At 44.8% G+C, this 20650-nt stretch overlaps 1 protein-coding gene across 1 annotated transcript in view; it reads left to right on the plus strand.

Moving 5' to 3' along the window:
• Nucleotides 1–20650, plus strand: part of LOC132780003 (E3 ubiquitin-protein ligase RNF216) — a 146411-nt gene that overhangs the window by 111966 nt on the left and 13795 nt on the right. The window contains exon 15 of the mRNA XM_067462276.1: nucleotides 5977–6199. Coding sequence (XP_067318377.1) covers nucleotides 5977–6199 — 223 coding nt within the window. The remainder of the gene's footprint in view (nucleotides 1–5976; nucleotides 6200–20650) is intronic.

Here is a 20650-nt window from a genome sequence, read left to right on the forward strand (position 1 = left end):
GAGTTGGAAGAGACCTCCTGGGCCATCCAGTCCAACCCCATTCTGCCAAGAAGCAGGAATATTGCATTCAAATCACCCCTGGCAGATGGCCATCCAGCCTCTGTTTAAAAGCTTCCAAAGAAGGAGCCTCCACCACACTCCGGGGCAGAGAGTTCCACTGCTGAACGGCTCTCACAGTCAGGAAGTTCTTCCTCGTGTTCAGGTGGAATCTCCTCCCTTGTAGTTTGAAGCCATTGTTCCATTGTGTCCTAGTCTCCAGGGAAGCAGAAAGGAAGCTTGGTCCCTCCTCCCTGTGGCTTCCTCTCACATATTTATCCATGGCTATCATATCTCCTCTCAGCCTTCTCTTCTTCAGGCTAAACATGCCCAGCTCCTTAAGCCGCTCCTCATAGGGCTTGTTCTCCAGACCCCTGATCTGCTCCCTCCTCTCTGTGGCTTCCTCTCACATATTTATACGTGGCTATCATATCTCCTCCCAGCCTTCTCTTCTTCAGGCTAAACATGCCCAGCTCCTTAAGCCGCTCCTCATAGGGCTTGTTCTCCAGACCCCTGATCTGCTCCCTCCTCTCTGTGGCTTCCTCTCACATATTTATACATGGCTCTCATATCTCCTCCCAGCCTTCTCTTCTTCAGGCTAAACATGCCCAGCTCCTTAAGCCGCTCCTCATAGGGCTTGTTCTCCAGACCCTTGATCATTTTAGTCGCCCTCCTCTGGACACATCCCAGCTTGTCAATGTCTCTCTTGAATTGTGGTGCCCAGAATTTGTTTATTTATTTATTATTTACTTTATATGTATACCGCTCTTCTCAGCCCTTAGGCGACTCAGAGCGGTTTACAACGATTTAGGTATACACAATACAAAATCATTAAGCAAAATCATTAAAAGCAATAGCATCACAAATCATTAAGCATCAATATCAATACATCATTACATCAGTATAACAAATCCATCAGGTCTCGTCAATGAAATCAGAATCCAAACTCGTTATCCGATATTCCGTGTTCCGATAGTCAGTCAATCACATTGCTTAGTCGAATGCCTGTTCAAACAGCTTTACTTTCCTCCGGAATGCCAGCAAGGAGGGGGTTGATCTAATATCTGCAGGAAGGGCGTTCCACAGCTGAAGGGCCACCACTGAGAAGGCCCTGTCTCTCGTCCCCGCCAGGCGTGCTTGTGAAGCTGGCGGGATTGAGAACAGGGCCTCCACAGACGATCTTAATGTCCTGACTGGTTCATAGGAGGAGACACGTTCGGACAGGTAGGTCGGGCCAGAACCGTTTAGGGCTTTGGACACAATATTCCAGGTGTGGTCTAACCAAAGCAGAATAGAGGGGTAGCATTACTTCCCTCGACCTAGACACTATGCTCCTCTTGATGCAGGCCAAAATCCCATTGGCTTTTTTTGTCACCACATCACATTGTTTACATGTTTAACTTGTTGTCCACGAGGACTCCAAGATCTTTTTCACACGTCCTGCTCTCAAGCCAGGCATTGTCCCCCATTCTGTAAGAGTAAAAGAGTAAGATTTTATCGGGGATAAAATCTTAGAAAATGATAAAAAGCATCAACTATCTTGAAAGAGATTCTCTCTTCTTTATGAGGGTAAAGAGCATTGGGATAGGAACTGTTTGGCCTTTCAAAACGTTGCCAAATTGTGGTTCCCAGCATTCCTTCTTTCAGCAATGCTGGCTAGAATATACGGCTCCGGCCCAGCGTACCTGTCCGAACGTATCTCCTTCTATGTCCCACCCCGGAGTTTAAGATCTTCTGGGGAGGCCCTGCTCTCGGCCCTGCCTCTATCACAAGTGAGGATGGTGGGGACGAGGGACAGGGCCTTCTCGGTGGTGGCCCCTCGCCTGTGGAATTCACTCCCCGGGGAAATTAGATCATCAACATCCCTCTTCTCCTTCAGAAGGAAGCTGAAAACATGGATATGGGACCAGGCCTTTGGGTAATCTGGCAGACTGACAAGGTAATGACGACCAGAATCTGGGAAGGGCTATGGTAATGCTGAATTACGGATTTTAGAACTTGGTGAACGTTGGCCACTAGATTGGCTTTTAGTTGTTATTGTATTAATTGAATGTTTTAACTATTGTGGTTATTGCTGTTATGTATTCTATCTGTTTGTTGGCATCAAATTGTGCCGATTGTAAGCTGTCCTGAGTCCCCGCTTGGGGGTTGAGAAGGGCGGGGTAGAAGATAGATAGATAGATAGATAGATAGATAGATAGATAGATAGATAGATAGACAGATAGAACTGCTGGAAATTGGAGTCCAACAAGTTATGTGCGGCTGTGCAATTCCCATGCCTAGTGAAGAAGGAAAGCTGTTCCTAAGATGATGTTCAGCTCTTTGTGTGTGTGTGTGTGTGTGTGTGTGTGTGTATTTTATATAAATAAATAAGTAATAATAATGATGATGATGATCTTGTTTGCTGTGTACTAATCTTGTTGTGGTGCTCCATGCAGTCATGCCGGCCACATGACCTTGGAGGTGTCTACGGACAACGGCGGCTCTTCAGCTTAGAAATGGAGATGAGCACCACCCCCCAGAGTCAGACATGACTGGACTTAATGTCAGGGGAAAACCTTTACCTTTACCTAATCTTGTTGTGTTTCTAATAATAATAATAATAATAATAATAATAATAATAATAATAGGATTTAATAATCGAATTGCAAAGACTCTGGCACAATCCAAAGAAGGGGGTCCCCAGTGGTGATCGGCACACTGGGTGCAGTTCCTCAAGACCTTGGCCTGCACTTAAACACAATTGGTGCTGACAAAATTACCATCTGTCACCTGCAAAAGACCACCTTACTGGGATCTGCATGCATTATTCATTGATATATCACATAGTCCTAGACACTTGGGAAGTGTCTGATGTGTGATCCAATACAACAACAGCAGAGTGATCTTGTTTGCTGTGTACCCATCTTGTGTTTCTAATAATAATAAAAAACTTTATTTCTATTCTTCCCTCTCTCCCCTTAGGGACTCAGGGCAGATTCCAACAAACAAAAAGGCAAACTTTCAATGACTCAATAACAATAAGTACAAATATAAAAACCCAAGAGGACCCCACATAAAGAGCAACTTAAGCGTCATGAGCTCCCTCTAACAGCTCCAGCTCCTCATTCGGGGACATGAGAGAAGCCTCCCACAAAGGATGATAAAAACATCAAATCATCCAGGTGTCCCCTGGGCAACGTCCTTGCAGACGGCCAATTCTCTCACACCAGAAGCGACTTGCAGTTTCTCAAGTCACTCCTGGCACTACCAGTTTCCAGGATGGGATACAGACTGTATCCCAACTGAATCATAGAATCAAAGAGTTGGAAGAGACCTCATGGGCCATCCAGTCCAACCCCATTCTGCCAAGAAGCAGGAATATTGCATTCAAATCACCCCTGACAGATGGCCATCCAGCCTCTGCTTAAAAGCTTCCAAAGAAGGAGCCTCCACCACACTCTGGGGCAGAGAGTTCCACTGCTGAACGGCTCTCACAGTCAGGAAGTTCTTCCTCATGTTCAGATGGAATCTCCTCTCTTGTAGTTTGAAACCATTGTTCCACGTCCTAGTCTCCATGGAAGCAGAAAATAAGCTTGCTCCCTCCTCCCTGTGGCTTCCTCTCACATATTTATACATGGCTATCATATCTCCTCTCAGCCTTCTCTTCTTCAGGCTAAACATGCCCAGCTCTTAGGCCGCTCCTCATAGGGCTTGTTCTCCAGACCCTTGATCATTTTAGTCGCTCTCCTCTGGACACATTCCAGCTTGTCAATATCTCTCTTGAATTGTGGTGCCCAGAATTAGACACAATATTCCAGGTGTGGTCTAACCAAAGCGGAATAGAGGGGTACCATGACTTCCCTGGACCTAGACACTATGCTCCAATTGATGCAGGCCGAAATCCAATTGGCTTTTTTTGCCCCCACATCACATTGTTGGCTCATGTTTAACTTGTTGTCCACGAGGACTCCAAGATCTTTTTCACACGTACTGCTCTCGAGCCAGGCCTCGTCCCCCATTTTGTATCTTTGCATTTCGTTTTTCCTGCCAAAGTGGAGTATCTTGCATTTGTCCCGGTAGAACTTCATTTTGTTAGTTTTGGCCCATCATCTCTCTAATCTGTCATGATGGTTTTGAATCCTGCTCCTGTCCTCTGGAGTCTTGGCTCTCCCTCCCAATTTGGTGTCGTCTGCAAACTTGATGATCGTGCCTTCTAATCTAAATTGTTGGTCATACCTTGCGGAGGCCAAATTTTATGTCGGTTGGCCCCATAGTTTGTTTGTTTGTTTTTAGGCTACTCGCGATGCCTAGAAGCTTTTTCTATATAAAGATTAAAGGGTTTAGCTTTGATAAGAGTTTGGGGTACAGTTGCTACTGGGTCTTTGCGGAGCCTCCATCAGCTTTGATATTGCAAAACTTTGAAAAAGAAAAAAAAATCATATATTTTGCTTGAAGTCTTATTCATCACAATCTTTTGGGGAAGGAGCATGCCATGGTTTGACAACATATAGCCATCACCACTGGTAGTTGTTGACATCCTTACCATCCACAAATGCAAGGATGTCAACAACTACCAGTGGTGATGGCTATATGTTGTCAAACCATGGTACCCCCCCTCCCCAAAAGATTGTGATAAATAAGACTTTTCCCATCTAAAATAATCAACTATTTCCCACAGTTCCCTCTGGGAGGACTCACTTAGTTGAGGCAGTGGACTGCACTCCGCCATTGGAAGTGAGGGTCCAGTATTTCCCAGTATAAGTCCTGAAGGTGCATTTCTTGGTCTCTTTGTTGATTTCCAGTTGGAAGGTTTCTTGATCACTCTCCTCATCCTGGTTGGCTGAAAGGTCCATCCCTTGCCGGAAGCAATTGTTTTGCTTTCTCAAGAGCACCTTCTGTTTTCCCAAGCTGTGGACCAAATCAATAAAGAAGTGCCATTTCACCCAGAACTAAATTTCTGCCATCTTTCCCACTACGTAGCCCATCATGTTCTCCAAGCTTCTCTTACATGAGGAGCTGTGGTAGCACAATGGGTTGAACCCTTGTGTCCGCTGAACTGCTGATCTGAAGGTCAGTAGTTTGAATCCTCGAGACGGGGTGAGCTCCCATCTGTCAGCTCCAGCTTCCCATGTGGGGTCATGAGTGAAGCCTCCCACAGGATGGTAACACACAGGGGCATTGCAACTGACAGATGGTAATTTTTGTCAGCGCCAATTGTTTTTAAGTGCAGGCCAAGGTCTTGAGGCAATGCACCCAGTGTGCCGATCACCATTGGGACCACCTTTACTGACTTGAGCCAGAGTCTTTGCAGTTCTATCATTGTTGTTGTTCTCATTATTATGATTATTCTTTGAAATACAACAAGATTAGCCCACAGCAAACAAGATCACTGGTTGTTGTGTTGGATCACACGTCGGACACTTCTCAAGTGTCTAGGACTGTGCGATGTATAGACAAATAATGCCTGCAGAACCCAGTAGGGTGGTCTTTTACAGCTGGCAGGTGGTAATTTTGTCAGAGTCGATTGTGTTTAAGTGCAGGCCAAGGTCTGGAGGCACTGCACCCAGTGTGCCAATCACAATTGCCCCTGCAGACGACCAATTCTCTCACACCAGAAGTGACTTGCAGTTTCTCAAGTCACTTCTGACACATCTTTAAAAAAACAACCTGGCAACTTTCCAGATGTGGGCCTCCAACTACCAAAAGCCTTACTCAGCTTGTTCAGTGAGCAGGAATTCTGGGAACTGAAGTCCAAAAAAACCTGGAGGGCTGCAGGTTGAAGAGTCCTGGTGTAGTCTGTTTGGTAGCCTCTGTCCATTGACTGAGGCCGAGGTCTTTCCAAGCCATCTCTAGGTTCCAGGAGCTCCCACTGTGACCATCTTCGTGCTTTCCGAAATCTTGAACCCGGACCCTGGAGAAGGACACCACCTTACCCTTTATTCCCCTTTCCTGTTTCAGAGAGGAGAAGATGACAGCGGCCCGCATTCGGAAATGCCACAAGTGCGCGACTGGCTTGATCAAATCGGAAGGCTGCAACCGCATGTCGTGCCGCTGTGGCGCCCAGATGTGCTACCTCTGCCGAGCCGCCATTAACGGGTACGACCACTTCTGCCAGCACCCCCGCTCCCCAGGAGCCCCCTGCCAGGATTGCGCCAAATGCTCCCTGTGGACAGACCCAACGGTGAGTGCCTTGAACACACGTGTTTCCATCTTGCCTGTAGTTGCTTTCGCAGCCTGATTTCCATACTACAAACAGCATGATATTGGGCCTTCTAGGGGTTTGTTTGAGCTTGATATCTTAATATCTTATGGAGATGTATACTATAAAGGGGTTGAGGCTTTATTTGGGAATAAATCCCACCAAGTATAATGGAATGTGAGCCTTCTGTGTTTTAAAACCCAAAAACAAAAGCTGGAAGGAAAGCTGGAACTTTCTTCTGGCCGAAAAACCTTTTGAAAACACTCTGGCCACCACCAAATTTAAAAGCACTGATAAGCCCTTGGCTTTCAGGAAGTATCTAGGCAAAAGTGTGTTGGATTAGCCCTCAGGCTTGGGGTAACACTAAAAGATTATTCTTTAAATTATACGCTGCCACCATAGACTCTTGTTTGCTGCAGGAAACTGCTTTAAAACTTCACCCACAGAGGCACACGTGAGGCAGATGTTGTGAACAGCAAAACAATGGTGTTTATTTAAGAGAACTGGAACAATTCAGGTATAAAGCTTAGCTGTTTCAGAGGGCAGATCACAATGCACATATACACAACAAACTTTCAATGTAATTTTCTAGATATACAGACAGACATATAGAGATATTTTTGGCATTTCCAGTTTGGAAATTTCCAGTATGGCATTTCCAGTACGGAAAGCCTGGAGGTTATGCTCGATTCTGGCCATGGGGGAGCTTTTGCTTAATCCAGTATGACACCGGGTTATTTAATCATATTTCCTCCTTGCTCTTTGACCTCTGGCATTTTATGGTGTTGTAAAATATTTCCCCGCTTTAAGTGGTCGCTAATTTCTTTACTCACAGCTCAGCTGTTTTCGAACTGCTTAGGTAGACAGTAACCTAGGCTGTACAGTCGTGTGCTCAATCCGACTTGGGCTTCCAACCTGTCACCTTTCAGTCGGCAGTGATCTGTTGCAGCTGGTGATTAACCAACTGTGCTACAACTCGGCCCTGTACTACAGCATATGTGTGTCATTGGAGAAGCATCAGCCCACAAACTATCCTCTAATGTTGCCCGCCAATCATTTGTTGGCATTACTGAAGTGGCATTTGTATCTAGAGATGATGAAAGTGTTGGAATTCAACCCCGCACTGCCCAAGTCTCAAGTCCTCAACGAGGAGCAGTTAGTTTCCCCATGTCTCCTGTATGATAGCTGGGAATGTATATAATTCTTTCTCTCCTCACTGTTTCTGCTCTCATTCTGATTGGTTGTTTAAAATGAATATTTTGCTACTGCAAGCCTATTTGAATCTGCTTCTTAACACTTGAGTATGGAGCGTATGTGCTGTGTGCTTTGAGATCTCGCTCTGCTTGTGTTGTGTCAGGAGAGATGTAGTGGTTGGGTTTTTCCCTCTTGTGAAACCATAGATTGAGATGGGAGTTAGAGTAGCTCAGGCCTAGTTCTTGACTATTAGGAAATGCAGTTATTTCTTATTATCTATATAAATAAAAATGTAATGTTTGTTTGTGGGATTAACATAACTCAAAAACCACTGGACAAATTGACACCAAATTTGGACACAAGGCACCTATTAGGCCAATGTATGTCCTTCACTCATAAAAATACTGAAAAACACAGCGGGAGAGAATTAAAAAGCCATTTTTAAAAAAATGCATTACAACGTATGTGCAAAACGACATATATATACATAAACGCACATATAAACACACACAAAACACATATGCACAGGCTGCGCCACAGCAATGCGTGGCAGGGGATGGCTAGTTGTACACAAAAGTTTTGTGATTTTTTTTTAAGATTGGGTTCAGCATGTTTGCTTTCTCAGCTCTGAATTTTTTACAGCCACATCACATGGCATTTCACGCTTTGCTCGCAAAAGAGCTGATGCTCAACTTTTGTATCCTGTTAGTTTTTGGGTGCTCTGCTCTATTTTAGAGTAGTTTTTCTCTAACAGAAAGGACAAAGCCAACCTTTGATGTCTGCATCTACCAAGTTCTATCTCTTTGGCAAATGCTTAGTTTACCTTCACGTAAGATGGTAAGACTTTCTTCCTAAGCCTTTGTTGGACAGACACCAACACCAGATAGCAAATTCTGAATTGATCCAAATTATTTGTATTTATTTACATTATTTATATTCCACCTCAAAGGGCAGATCACAGAACATATATAAACCAAACATTCAGTGCCAATTATACAATGACAAGATAGACAGGTCTCTCTCTCCCCCCCCCCCCCTCTCTCTCTCTCTATATATATATAGTATTTGTATACCGCCCCTCTCAGCCTTCTGGCGACTCAAGGCAGTTTACAAGACAATATTCATTGCCACAAACACACACTTTTTTACCATTTCTACTGCTTTGCTTACATATATCCTTCAATAAACTGCTTGCTGATTTTACTATACTGGTGTGGTGTTCAAGGACAGAGGTGTTCCTGCTCTGGGATACAACACACAGCATCTCTGCCTGATGCCACCCTTCCATCTACTTTTGTGCCTTGAAGTTCATGGACTATCTTATATTTTGTTTTGGACTATACGGTTTTTACCATTTTTACTGCTTTGCTTACATATACCCTTCAATAAACTGCTTGCCAATTTTACTATATCAGTGTGGCGTTCAAGGACAGAGGGGTGATACAACACACTGCATCTCTGCCTGATGTCACCCTTCCATCTACTTTTGTGCCTTGAAGTCCATGGACTATCTTGTATCTTGTTTTGGACTATTCCTTTTTACCATATCTACTGCTTTGCTTACATATATCCTTCAATAAACTGCTTGCCGATTTTACTATACTGGTGTGGTGTTCAAGGACTGAGGTGTTTCTGCTCAGGATACAACACATAGCATCTCTGCCTGATGTCACTCTTCCATCTACTTTTGTGCCTTGAAGTCCATGGACTACCTTGTATCTTGTTTTGGACTATACTTTTTACCATTTCTACTGCTTTGCTTACATATATCCTTCAATAAACTGCTTGCCGATTTTACTATACTGGTGTGGTATTCAAGGACAGAAGGGTTTCTGCTCTGGAATACAACACACTGCATCTCTGCCTAATGCCACCCTTCCATCTACTTTTGTGCCTTGAAGTTCATGCACTATCTTATATTTTGTTTTGGACTACACGGTTTTACCATTTCTACTGCTTTGCTTACATATACCCTTCAATAAACTGCTTGCCGATTTTACTAAACTGGTTTGGTGTTCAAGGACAGAGCTGTTCCTGCTCTGGGATACAACACACTGCATCTCTGCCTGATGCCACCCTTCCATCTACTTTTCTGCCTTGAAGTTCATGGACTATCTTATATTTTGTTTTGGACTATACGGTTTTTACCATTTTTACTGCTTTGCTTACATGTATCCTTCAATAAACTGCTTGCCGATTTTACTAAACTGGTTTGGTGTTCAAGGACAGAGGTGTTCCTGCTCTGGGATACAACACACAGCATCTCTGCCTGATGCCACCCTTCCATCTACTTTTGTCCCTTGAAGTTCATGCACTATCTTATATTTTGTTTTGGACTACACGGTTTTACCATTTTTACTGCTTTGCTTACATGTATCCTTCAATAAACTGCTTGCCAATTTTACTATATATCAGTGTGGCGTTCAAGGACACAGGGGTGATACAACGCACTGCATCTCTGCCTGATGCCACCCTTCAATCTACTTTTGTGCCTTGAAGTTCATGGACTACCTTGTATCTTGTTTTGGACTATACTTTTGTACCATTTCTACTGCTTTGCTTACATGTATCCTTCAATAAACTGCTTGCCGATTTTACTATACTGGTGTGGTGTTCAAGGACAGAGGTGTTCCTGCTCTGGGATACAACACACAGCATCTCTGCCTGATGCCACCCTTCCATCTACCCTTCCTTCTCTCCTGCTTGCAGTCTCCATCCCATCCCTGCATCTGCTTTACTTTCAGTTTTCAGCTCCATTGCCCTTTGCCTATTGTTCCTTCAACGTTCCCGTCTAAGCTGGGAATGATTTAAAATTCATGCTTCTTCCCAGCATCCCTGCCGTATGAAATCATTTTGAGAGCTTATTGGGAACGGCTGTGCCCACACATGGATGAAAAAAGGAGGCCTTTCGTTGAGAGATACAATGCTATAAATATATAGCTTTGCAGATGGAGAAACCAGTTCTTCTAATGTTGTAAAATGGGTTTTTAAAATCTTTCCACCCTGAAATAATTAGCCAGCCCTGAGTTCATTGATGAGGTTGCAGCATTGGGGGGATGATGGCGAAATCCTATAAAAAATATTTTACGATAGGATGATGATGATTATTGTTATTATTTTCCTCTGTGTGTGGTTTGGAGTGCTTTCCCCCTTTCCTGACATTGTATATTTTGTTTCTCCAGCTAGTTTTGTGCTTTTGCTGTGCTGGAGCAATGAAACAAAAGCCCAAGGATCTCACACATCCCGTGATTTGCTCATGGAGTTAACGTCTGTGAGATGGTGGCAATGGGTTTTTTTGGGTTGCTGTAGGTTTTTTCGGGCTATATGGCCATGGTCTAGAGGCATTCTCTCCTGACGTTTCGCCTGCATCTGTGGCAAGCATCCTCAGAAGTAGTGAGGTCTGTTGGAACTTGGAAAAGGGGTTTATATAACTGTGGAATGACCAGGGTGGGACAAAGGACTCTTGTCTGCTGGAGCTAGGTGTGAATGTTTCAACTGACCACCTTGATTAGCATATAATGGCCTGACAGTGCCTAGAGCAAACTTTTGTTGAGAGGTGATTAGATGTCCTTGTTTGTTTCCTCTCTGTTGTTTTGCTGTTCTAATTTTAGAATTTTTTAATACTGGTAGCCAGATTTTGTTCATTTTCATGGTTTCCTCCTTTCTGTTGAAATTCTCCACATGTTTGTGGATTTCAATGGCTTCTCTGTGTAGTCTGACATGGTGGTTGTTGGTGTGGTCCAGCATTTCTGTGTTCTCAAATAATATGCTGTGTCCAGGTTGGTTCATCAGGTGCTCTGCTATGGCTGATTACTCTGGTTGAAGTAGTCTGGAGTGCCTTTCATGTTCCTTGATTCGTGTTTGGGCAATGCTGCTGTGTTTGGTGGTCCCTATGTAGACTTGTCCACAGCTGCATGGAATACGGTAGACTCCTGCAGAATTCAAAACGATATTGACAGATTAGAGAGATGATGGGCCAAAACTAACAAAATGAAGTTCAACAGTGACAAATGCAAGATACTCCACTTTGGCAGGAAAAACGAAATGCAAAGATACAGAATGGGGGACAATGCCTGGCTCGAGAGCAGTACGTGTGAAAAAGATCTTGGAGTTCTTGTGGACAACAGGTTAAACATGAGCCAGGAATGTGATGTGGCGGCAAAAAAGCCAGTGGGATTTTGGCCTGCATCAAGAGGAGCGTAGTGTCTAGATAGGGAAGTCATGCTCCCCATATCTATTCCGCTTTGGTTAGACCACACCTGGAATATTGTGTCCAATTCTGGGCACCACAATTCAAGAGAGATATTGACAAGCTGGAATGTGTCCAGAGGAGGGCAACTAAAATGATCAAGGGTCTGGAGAACAAGCCCTATGAGGAGCGGCTTAAGGAGCTGGGCATGTTTAGCCTGAAGAAGAGAAGGCTGAGAGGAGATATGATAGCCATGTATAAATATGTGAGAGGAAGCCACAGGGAGGAGGAGGGAGCAAGCTTGTTTTCTGCTTCCTTGAAGATTAGGACAAGGAACAATGGCTTCAAACTACAAGAGAGGAGATTCCATCTGAACATGAGGAAGAACTTCCTGACTGTGAGAGCCGTTCAGCAGTGGAACTCTCTGCCCCGGAGTGTGGTGGAGGCTCCTTCTTTGGAAGCTTTTAAGCAGAGGCTGGATGGCCATCTGTCAGGGATGATTTGAATGCAATATTCCTGCTTTTTGGCAGAATGGGGTTGGACTGGATGGCCCACGAGGTATCTTTCAACTCTTTGATTGTGTGATTCTATGATTCTTGTCCTTTGCTGAACGTAGCATTTGTTGGATTTTCTTGATGGGTCTGTAGGTGGTTTGTATATTGTGTTTCCTCATCAGCTTCCCAATGCAATCAATTGCTCCCTTGATGTCTGGCAAGAACACTTTTCCCGTTAGCATGGCTCTAAAATGTGGCCTAGATTTAATGTCAAGGGGAAACCTTTACCCTAACCTATGGAGACAATGCTGGAGCAAGCATAATACGTGCTTCTATGGGAAACGCTGGCAATGCCCCCACAATACCAATAGCTGCTAGAAAAATTACTTGACACAACTGCTGGAAATTCCTGGCTTCATCTGGAAACTCCTGAGTCAGGTGATAATTTTTTTGTCCTGTAGCATTTATTTATTTATTTATTTATTTATTTATTTATTTATTTATTTACGACATTTATATGCCGCCCTTCTCACCCCGAAGGGGACTCAGAGCGGCTTACAAACAAAGTGTAAATACAATATATTATATTATTACCATAGCACAATATTAATATTATATATTACATTGTACTATATCATTATACTAATATTATTAGTAATATTCCATGTAATTTAAAATACATAATTATAATATCGTATTATTATTTATTATTTACTACATTTATATACCGCCCCTCTCAGCCCAAGGGCGACTTGGAGCAGTTATTAGTATTAGTACTATTATATTGTATTACATTATAATATTGTCAATATTATATGTATATACAATATATTGTTGTTGTTATTTCATTCAGTCGTCTCCGACTCTTCGTGACCTCATGGACCAGCCCACGCCAGAGCTCCCTGTTTGACGTCCCCACCCCCAGCTCCTTCAAGGTCAGTCCAGTCCCTTCAAGGATGCCATCCATCCACCTTGCCCTTGGTCGGCCCCTCTTCCTTTTGCCTTCCACTTTCCCCAGCATCATTCCCTTCTCCAGGCTTTGCTGTCTTCTCATGATGTGGCCAAAGGACTTCAACTTTGTCTCTAGTCTCCTTCCCTCCAATGAGCAGTCGGGCTTTATTTCCTGGAGGATGGACTGGTTGGATCTTCTCGCAGTCCAAGGCACTCTCAGCACTTTCCTCCAGCACCACAGCTCAAAAGCATCTCTCTTCCTTCGCCTTCCCGAAGGTCCAGCTCTCACATCCGTAGGTGACTACAGGGAATACCATGGCTTGGACTAGGCAATGGATCTTGGTTGCCAGTCTGATGTCTCTGCTCTTGACTATTTTATCGAGACTGGACATTGCTCTCCTCCCAAGAAGGAAGCGTCTCCTGATTTCCTGGCCACAGTCTGCGTCTGCACTCATCTTTGCACCTAGAAATACAAAGTCTGTCACGGCCTCCACATTTTCTCCCTCTATTTCCCAGTTGTCAATCATTCTTGTTGCCATGATCTTGGTTTGTTTGACGTTTATCTGCAACCCGGCTTTTGCGCTTTCTTCTTTCACCTTGATTAGAAGGCTCCTCAGCTCCTCCTCGCTTTCGGCCATCAGAGTGGTGTCGTCTGCATATCTGAGGTTGTTAATGTTTCTTCCAGCCATTTTCACCTCAGCTTTGCATTCGTCGAGCCCCGCACATCCTCGCATGATGTGTTCTGCATACAAGTTAAAAAGGTTGGGGGAGAGGATGCAGCCTTGCCGGACGCCTTTCCCAACCTTGAACCCGTCTCCTGTTCCATGGTCAGTTCTGACTGTGGCTCCTTGGCCCTTGGACAGATTCCTCAGGAGAGAGGGAAGGGGGCTTGGGATGCCCATCCCACCCAGAACTTGCCACAATTTATTATGATCCACACAGTCAAAGGCTTTAGAAGGGTCAATGAAGCAGAAGTAGATGTTTTTCTGAAACTCCCTGCCTTTCTCCATTCTCCAGCATCCGGAGATTGGCAATCTGGTCTCTCGTTCCTCTGCCTTTTCTAAACCCAGCTTGAACATCTGGCAACTCTCGCTCCATGTCTTGCTGGAGTCTATATTATATTATATTATATTATATTATATTATATTATATTATATTATATATAAATGCTCTGTGCATAATGAGTACCTTAAAAACAAAAGAACCAATTAATGTAAACACACCAAATTTGACAACAAAACGTCTCACAACACAAGGAGTGACCATCACTCAAAAAATTATAATTTTGTCGTTTGGGAGTTGTAGTTGCTGGGATTTATAGTTCACCTACAATCAGAGAGCATTCTGAACTCCATCAACGACGGAATTGAACCAAACTTGGCACTCTCATGACCAACAGAAAATACTGGAAGGGTTTGGTGGGCATTGATCTTGAGTTTGGGAGTTGTAGTTCACCTACATGCAGAGAGCACTATGGACTCAAACAATGATGGATCTGGACCACACTTGGCATGAATACTCCATATGCCCAAATATGAACACAGATGGGGTTTGGGGGAATAGACCTTGGGAGTTGTAGTCACTGGGATTCACAGTTCACCTACAATCAAAGAGCATCCTGAACCCCACAAATGAAAGAATTGGGGCAAACTTCCCACAGAGAACCCCTGTGACCAACAGAAAATACTTAAGGCCATCCAGTCCAACTCCCACAAAACACAAATACACAGACTAGGCCACAGCAACGCGTGGCAGGGGACGGCTAGTTATATTATATTGGTCCAGATCTATCATTGTTTGAGTCCACAGTGCTCTCTGGATGTAGGTGAACTACAACTCCCAAACTCAAGATCAATGTCCACCAAACCCTTCCAGTATTTTCTGTTGGTCGTGGGAGTTGGTCATGAGAGTTCTGTCCCAGCCAAGTCACAAAGGGAAGATGTCATCCCAGCCAAGTATTCTTCACCCTTTCAATGGCACTTCCATTGAGGGCGACTAAAATGATCAAGGGTCTGGAGAACAAGCCCTATGAGGAGCGGCTTAGGGAACTGGGCATGATTAGCCTGAAGAAGAGAAGGCTGAGAGGAGACATGATAGCCATGTATAAATATGTGAGAGGAAGCCACAGGGAGGAGGAGGGAGCAAGCTTGTTTTCTGCTTCCTTGGAGACTAGGACGCGGAACAATGGCTTCAAACTACAAGAGAAGAGATTCTATCTGAACATTAGGAAGAACTTCCTGACTGTGAGAGCCGTTCAGCAGTGGAACTCACTGCCCCGGAGTGTGGTGGAGGCTCCTTCTTTAGAAGCTTTTAAGCAGAGGCTGGATGGCCATCTGTCGGGGGTGATTTGAATGCAATATTCCTGCTTCTTGGCAGAATGGGGTTGGACTGGATGGCCCAGGAGGTCTCTTCCAACTCTTTGATTCTATGATTCTATGTTTACATGGTTTTGGCCTTCCAACTGGAGTTTACAAGTGACCCTGAAATATCAAGGTGATATAATACAATCCTAGATGCCAAGCCTCATGCCACAACAGTCTTTATCATTACTCCCTTGACTAACAGGCATGGTGCTACTAATGCTTAGACGAGCTATAAATTTCCCCATTGCTGTTTACTCTTTTAACTGTATTGATTTATGGCTTCCATATTAAAAAGCAATTACCCAAACAGCTCAGTAAGAAGGAGGAGGATGCCTGCAGGAGCCTAAAATAAACATGCAATGCAGATGATGTACCCCTAGAGTCAGTCGTGCTCGCAGTTATAGGTTTCAACATCCATCCCAGACCCAGCACATGCGGACGCCTGTTCTTTCCATTCTGGTATCTTTAAATCTGACGAGCTGATAAGCCTTTGCTTTCTCAGACCTTCCTTTAGAAGAGGGGTGGAAGAAATATAGATTGTTTTCACAGTCCTCCGTGTTTCCAGATGTCCCTGGCTGCCCCTTTTTTAAAAGCATCCGTTTGAAAACTCCAAGAATAACAATTCGCTCTTAAAATAGTTTGCAAGCATAGACTTTCCTCCTCACTGTTAGAATCATAGAATCATAGAGTTGGAAGAGACCTCATGGGCCATCCAGTCCAACCCCATTCTGCCAAGAAGCAGGAAAATTGCATTCAAAGCACCCCCAACAGATGGCCATCCAGCCCCTGTTTAAAAGCTTCCAAAGAAGGAGCCTCCACCACACTCCGGGGCAGAGAGTTCCACTTCTGAACAGCTCTCATAGTCTGACACTGAGAACTGGGAAGCCCTGGCCCTTGACCGCTCCAGCTGGAGGTCAGCTGTGACCAGCAGTGCTGCAGAATTTGAGGAGGCACGAGTGGAGGGCGAAAAAGAGAAATGTGCCAAGAGGAAGGTGCGTCAAGCCAACCCTGACCGAGACTGCCTTCCACCAGGAAACCAATGCCCTCACTGCGGAAGAAGATGCAGAGCAAGAATAGGGCTCCACAGCCACATACGGACCCACAAGAATATTGGAAGACAATCATCCTCGGAAAGCGAGGGATCGCCTAAGTAAGTCAGGAAGTTCTTCCTAATGTTCAAATGGAATCTCCTTTCCTGTAGTTTGAAATCATTGTCCCATTGCGTCCTAGTCTCCAGCAGAAAACAAGCTTGCTCCCTCTTCCCCATGACTTCCTCTCACATATTTATTTGCACATAGAATCATAGAATCAAAGAGTTGGAAGAGACCTCATGGGCCATCCAGTCCAACCCCATTCTGCCAAGAAGCAGGAATATTGCATTCAAAGCACTCCTGACAGATGGCCACCCAGCCTCTGTTTAAAAGCCTCCAAAGAAGGAGCCACCACCGCACTCCGGGGCAGAGAGTTCCGTTGCTGAACGGCTCTGACAGACAGGAAGTTCTTCCTAATGTTCAGATAGAATCTCCTTTACTGTAGTTTGACGCCATTGTCCCATTGCGTCCTAGTCTCCAGGGAAGCAGAAAACAAGTTTGCTCCCTCTTCCCTATGACTTCCCCTCACATATTCATACATGGCCATCATCATGTCTCCTCTCAGCATTCTCTTCTTCAGGCTAAACATGCCCAGCTCTTTAAGCTGCTCCTCATAAGGTTTGTTCTCCAGACCCTTGATCATATGAGCCGCCCTCCTCTGGACACATTCCAGCTTGTCAACATCTACCTTCAGTTGTGGTGCCCAGAATTGGACACAGTGTGATTCCAGGTGTGGTCTAACCAAGGCGGAATAGAGCATGGGGAGCATGACTTCCCTGGATCTAGACACTAAGCTCCTATTGATGCAGGCCAAAATCCCATTGACTTTTTTGCCGCCACATCACATTGTTGGCTCATCTTTGACTTCTTATCCACGAAGACTCAAAGATCTTTTCCACACGTCCTGCCGTTGAGCCAGGCATCGTCTCCTATTCTGTCTTTTTGCATTTCATTTTTTTCTACCAAAGTGGAGTCTCTTGGGTTGTTGTAAGTTTTTTCAGGCTATATGCCCATGGTCTAGAGGCATTCTCTCCTGACGTTTTGCCTGCATCTTTGGCAAGCATCCTCGGAGATAGTGAGGTCTGTTGGAACTTGGAAAAAGGGTTTATATATCTGTGGAATGACCAGGGTGAGACAAAGGACTCTTGTATTGTTGAAGGCTTTCATGGCTGGAATCACTAGGTTATTGTGGGGTTTTTTGGGCTATAGAGCCATGTTCTAGAGGCATTTCTCCTGACGTTTCGCCTGCATCTATGGCAAGCTTCCTCAGAAGACCTCACAACCTCTGAGGAAGCTTGCCATAGATGCAGGCGAAACGTCAGGAGAAATGCCTCTAGAACATGGCTCTATAGCCCGAAAAAACCCACAAGAACAAAGGACTCTTATCTGCTGGAGCTAGGTGTGAATGTTTCAACTGACCACCTTGATTAGCATATAATGGCCTGACAGTGCCTGGAGCAAACTTTTGTTGAGAGGTGATTAGATGTCCTAGTTTGTTTCCTCTCTGTTATTGTGCTGTTGGAATTTTAGATCTTTTTAAATACTAGTAGCCAGGCTTTGTTCATTTTCATGGTTTCCTCCTTTCTGTTGAAATTGTCCACATGCTTGTGGATTTCAGTGGCTTCTCTGTATAGTCTGACATGGTGGTTGTGAGAGTGGTCCAGCATTTCTGTGCTCTCGAATAAAATGCTGTGTCTAGGTTGCTGGAAGAAACATTAACAACCTCAGATATGCAGATGACACCACTCTGATGGCCGAAAGCAAGGAGGAGCTGAGGAGCCTTCTAATCAAGGTGAAAGAAGAAAGCGCAAAAGCCGGGTTGCAGCTAAACGTCAAAAAAACCAAGATTATGGCAACAAGAATGACTGACAACTGGAAAATAGAGGGAGAAACCGTGGAGGCCGTGACAGACTTTGTATTTCTAGGTGCAAAGATTACTGCAGATGCAGACTGTGGCCAGGAAATCAGAAGACGCTTCCTTCTTGGGAGGAGAGCCATGTCCAGTCTCGATAAAATAGTGAAGAGTAGAGACATCAGACTGGTAACAAAGATCCGCCTAGTCAAAGCCATGGTATTCCCTGTAGTCACCTACGGATGTGAGAGCTGGACCTTCTTAGGGAAGGCTGAGCGAAGGAAGATCGATGCTTTTGAGCTGTGGTGCTGGAGGAAAGTGCTGAGAGTGCCTTGGACTGCGAGAAGATCCAACCAGTCCATCCTCCAGGAAATAAAGCCCGACTGCTCACTGGAGGGAAAGATACTAGAGACAAAGTTGAAGTACTTTGGCCACATCATGAGGAGACAGGAAAGCCTAGAGAAGACAATGATGCTGGGGAAAGTGGAAGGCAAAAGGAAGAGGGGCCGACCAAGGGTAAGATGGATGGATGGCATCCTTGAAGTGACTGGACTGACCTTGAGGGAGCTGGGGGTGGTAACGGCCGACAGGGAGCTCTGGCGTAGGCTGGTCCATGAGGTCACGAAGAGTCGGAGACGACTGAACGAATGAACAACAAAGGTTGGTTCATCAAGTGCTCTGCTATGGCTGACTTCTCTGGTTCAAGTAGTCTGCAGTGCCTGTCATGTTCCTTGAGTCTCTTGCATTTGTCCCTATTGGACTTCATTTTGTGAATTTTGGCCAATCATCTCTCTAATCCAGTATTTCTCAACCTGGGGGTCGGGACCCCTGGGGGTCATGAGGGGGTGTCAGAGGGGTCTCCAAAGACCATCAGGAAACACAGTATTTTCTGTTGGTCAAGTGGGTTCTATGTGGGAAGTTTGGCCCAATTCTATTGTTGGTGGGGTTCAGATTGCTCTTTGATTGTAGGTGAACTATCAGTCCCAGCAACTACAACTCCCAAATGTCAAGGTCTATTTTCCCCAAACTCCACCAGTGTTCACATTTGGGCATATTAAGTGTTCGTGTCAAGTTTGGTCCAGATCCATCATTGTTTGGGTTCACAGTGCTCTCTGGATGTAGGTGAACTGCAACTCCAAAACTCAAGGTCTATACCCACCAAACCCTTCCCATAATTTCTGTTGGTCATGGGAATTCTGTGTACCAAGATTGGTTCAATTTCATTGTTGGTGGAGTTCAGAATATTCTTTATTTGTAGGTTAACTATAAATCCCAGCAACTACAACTCCCAAATGACAAAATCAATCCCCCCCAACCCCACCAGTATTCAAATTTGGATGTATTGGGTATTTGTGCCAAATTTTGTCCAATGAATAAAAATATATCTTGCTTACCAAATGTTTACATTACGATTCATAACAGTAGCAAAATGACAGTTATGGAGTAGCAACGGAAATAATTCTATGGTTGGGGGTCACCACCACATGAGGAACTGTATTAAGGGGTCACGGCATTTGGAAGGTTGAGAACTACTGCTCTAATCTGTGAAGATAGTTTTGGTTCTCTCGCCCAGTTTGGGTAGGTAGATGATTTTGACACCAATGTGGTCCCCTCTGCCAACTTGATGATCCTGCCTTCTGACCCTTCGTCTAAGTCATTAATGAAGATCCTGAGCAGGACTGGGCCCAGGAGGGGGCCCAGTCCTGTAGTTGCTTGTGTCCAATTCTGGGCACCACAATTCAAGAGAGATATTGACAAGCTGGAATGTGTCCAGAGGAGGGCGACTCAAATGATCAAGGGTCTGGAGAACAAGCCCTATGAGGAGCGGCTTAGGGAACTGGGCATGTTTAGCCTGAAGAAGAGAAGGCTGAGAGGAGATATGATAGCCACGTATAAATATGAGAGAGGAAGCCACAGGGAGGAGGAGGGAGCAAGCTTGTTTTCTGCTTCCTTGGAGACTAGGACGCAATGGAACAATGGCTTCAAACTACAAGAGAGGAGATTCCATCTGAACATGAGGAAGAACTTCCTGACTGTGAGAGCCGTTCAGCAGTGGAACTCTCTGCCTCGGAGTGTGGTGGAGGCTCCTTCTTTGGAAGCTTTTAAGCAGAGGCTGGATGGCCATCTGTCAGGGGTGATTTGAATGCAATATTCCTGCTTCTTGGCAGGGGGTTGGACTGGATGGCCCAGGAGGTCTCTTCCAACTCTATGATTCTATGAGGGAACCCATGGGCCATAATATGCTGTGTCCAGGTTGGTTCATCAGGTGCTCTGCTACGGCTGAGTCTGCAGTGCCTTT

The sequence above is a fragment of the Anolis sagrei genome, chromosome Y, assembly GCF_037176765.1.
Source record: "Anolis sagrei isolate rAnoSag1 chromosome Y, rAnoSag1.mat, whole genome shotgun sequence".
NCBI classification, from domain to species: domain Eukaryota; kingdom Metazoa; phylum Chordata; class Lepidosauria; order Squamata; family Dactyloidae; genus Anolis; species Anolis sagrei.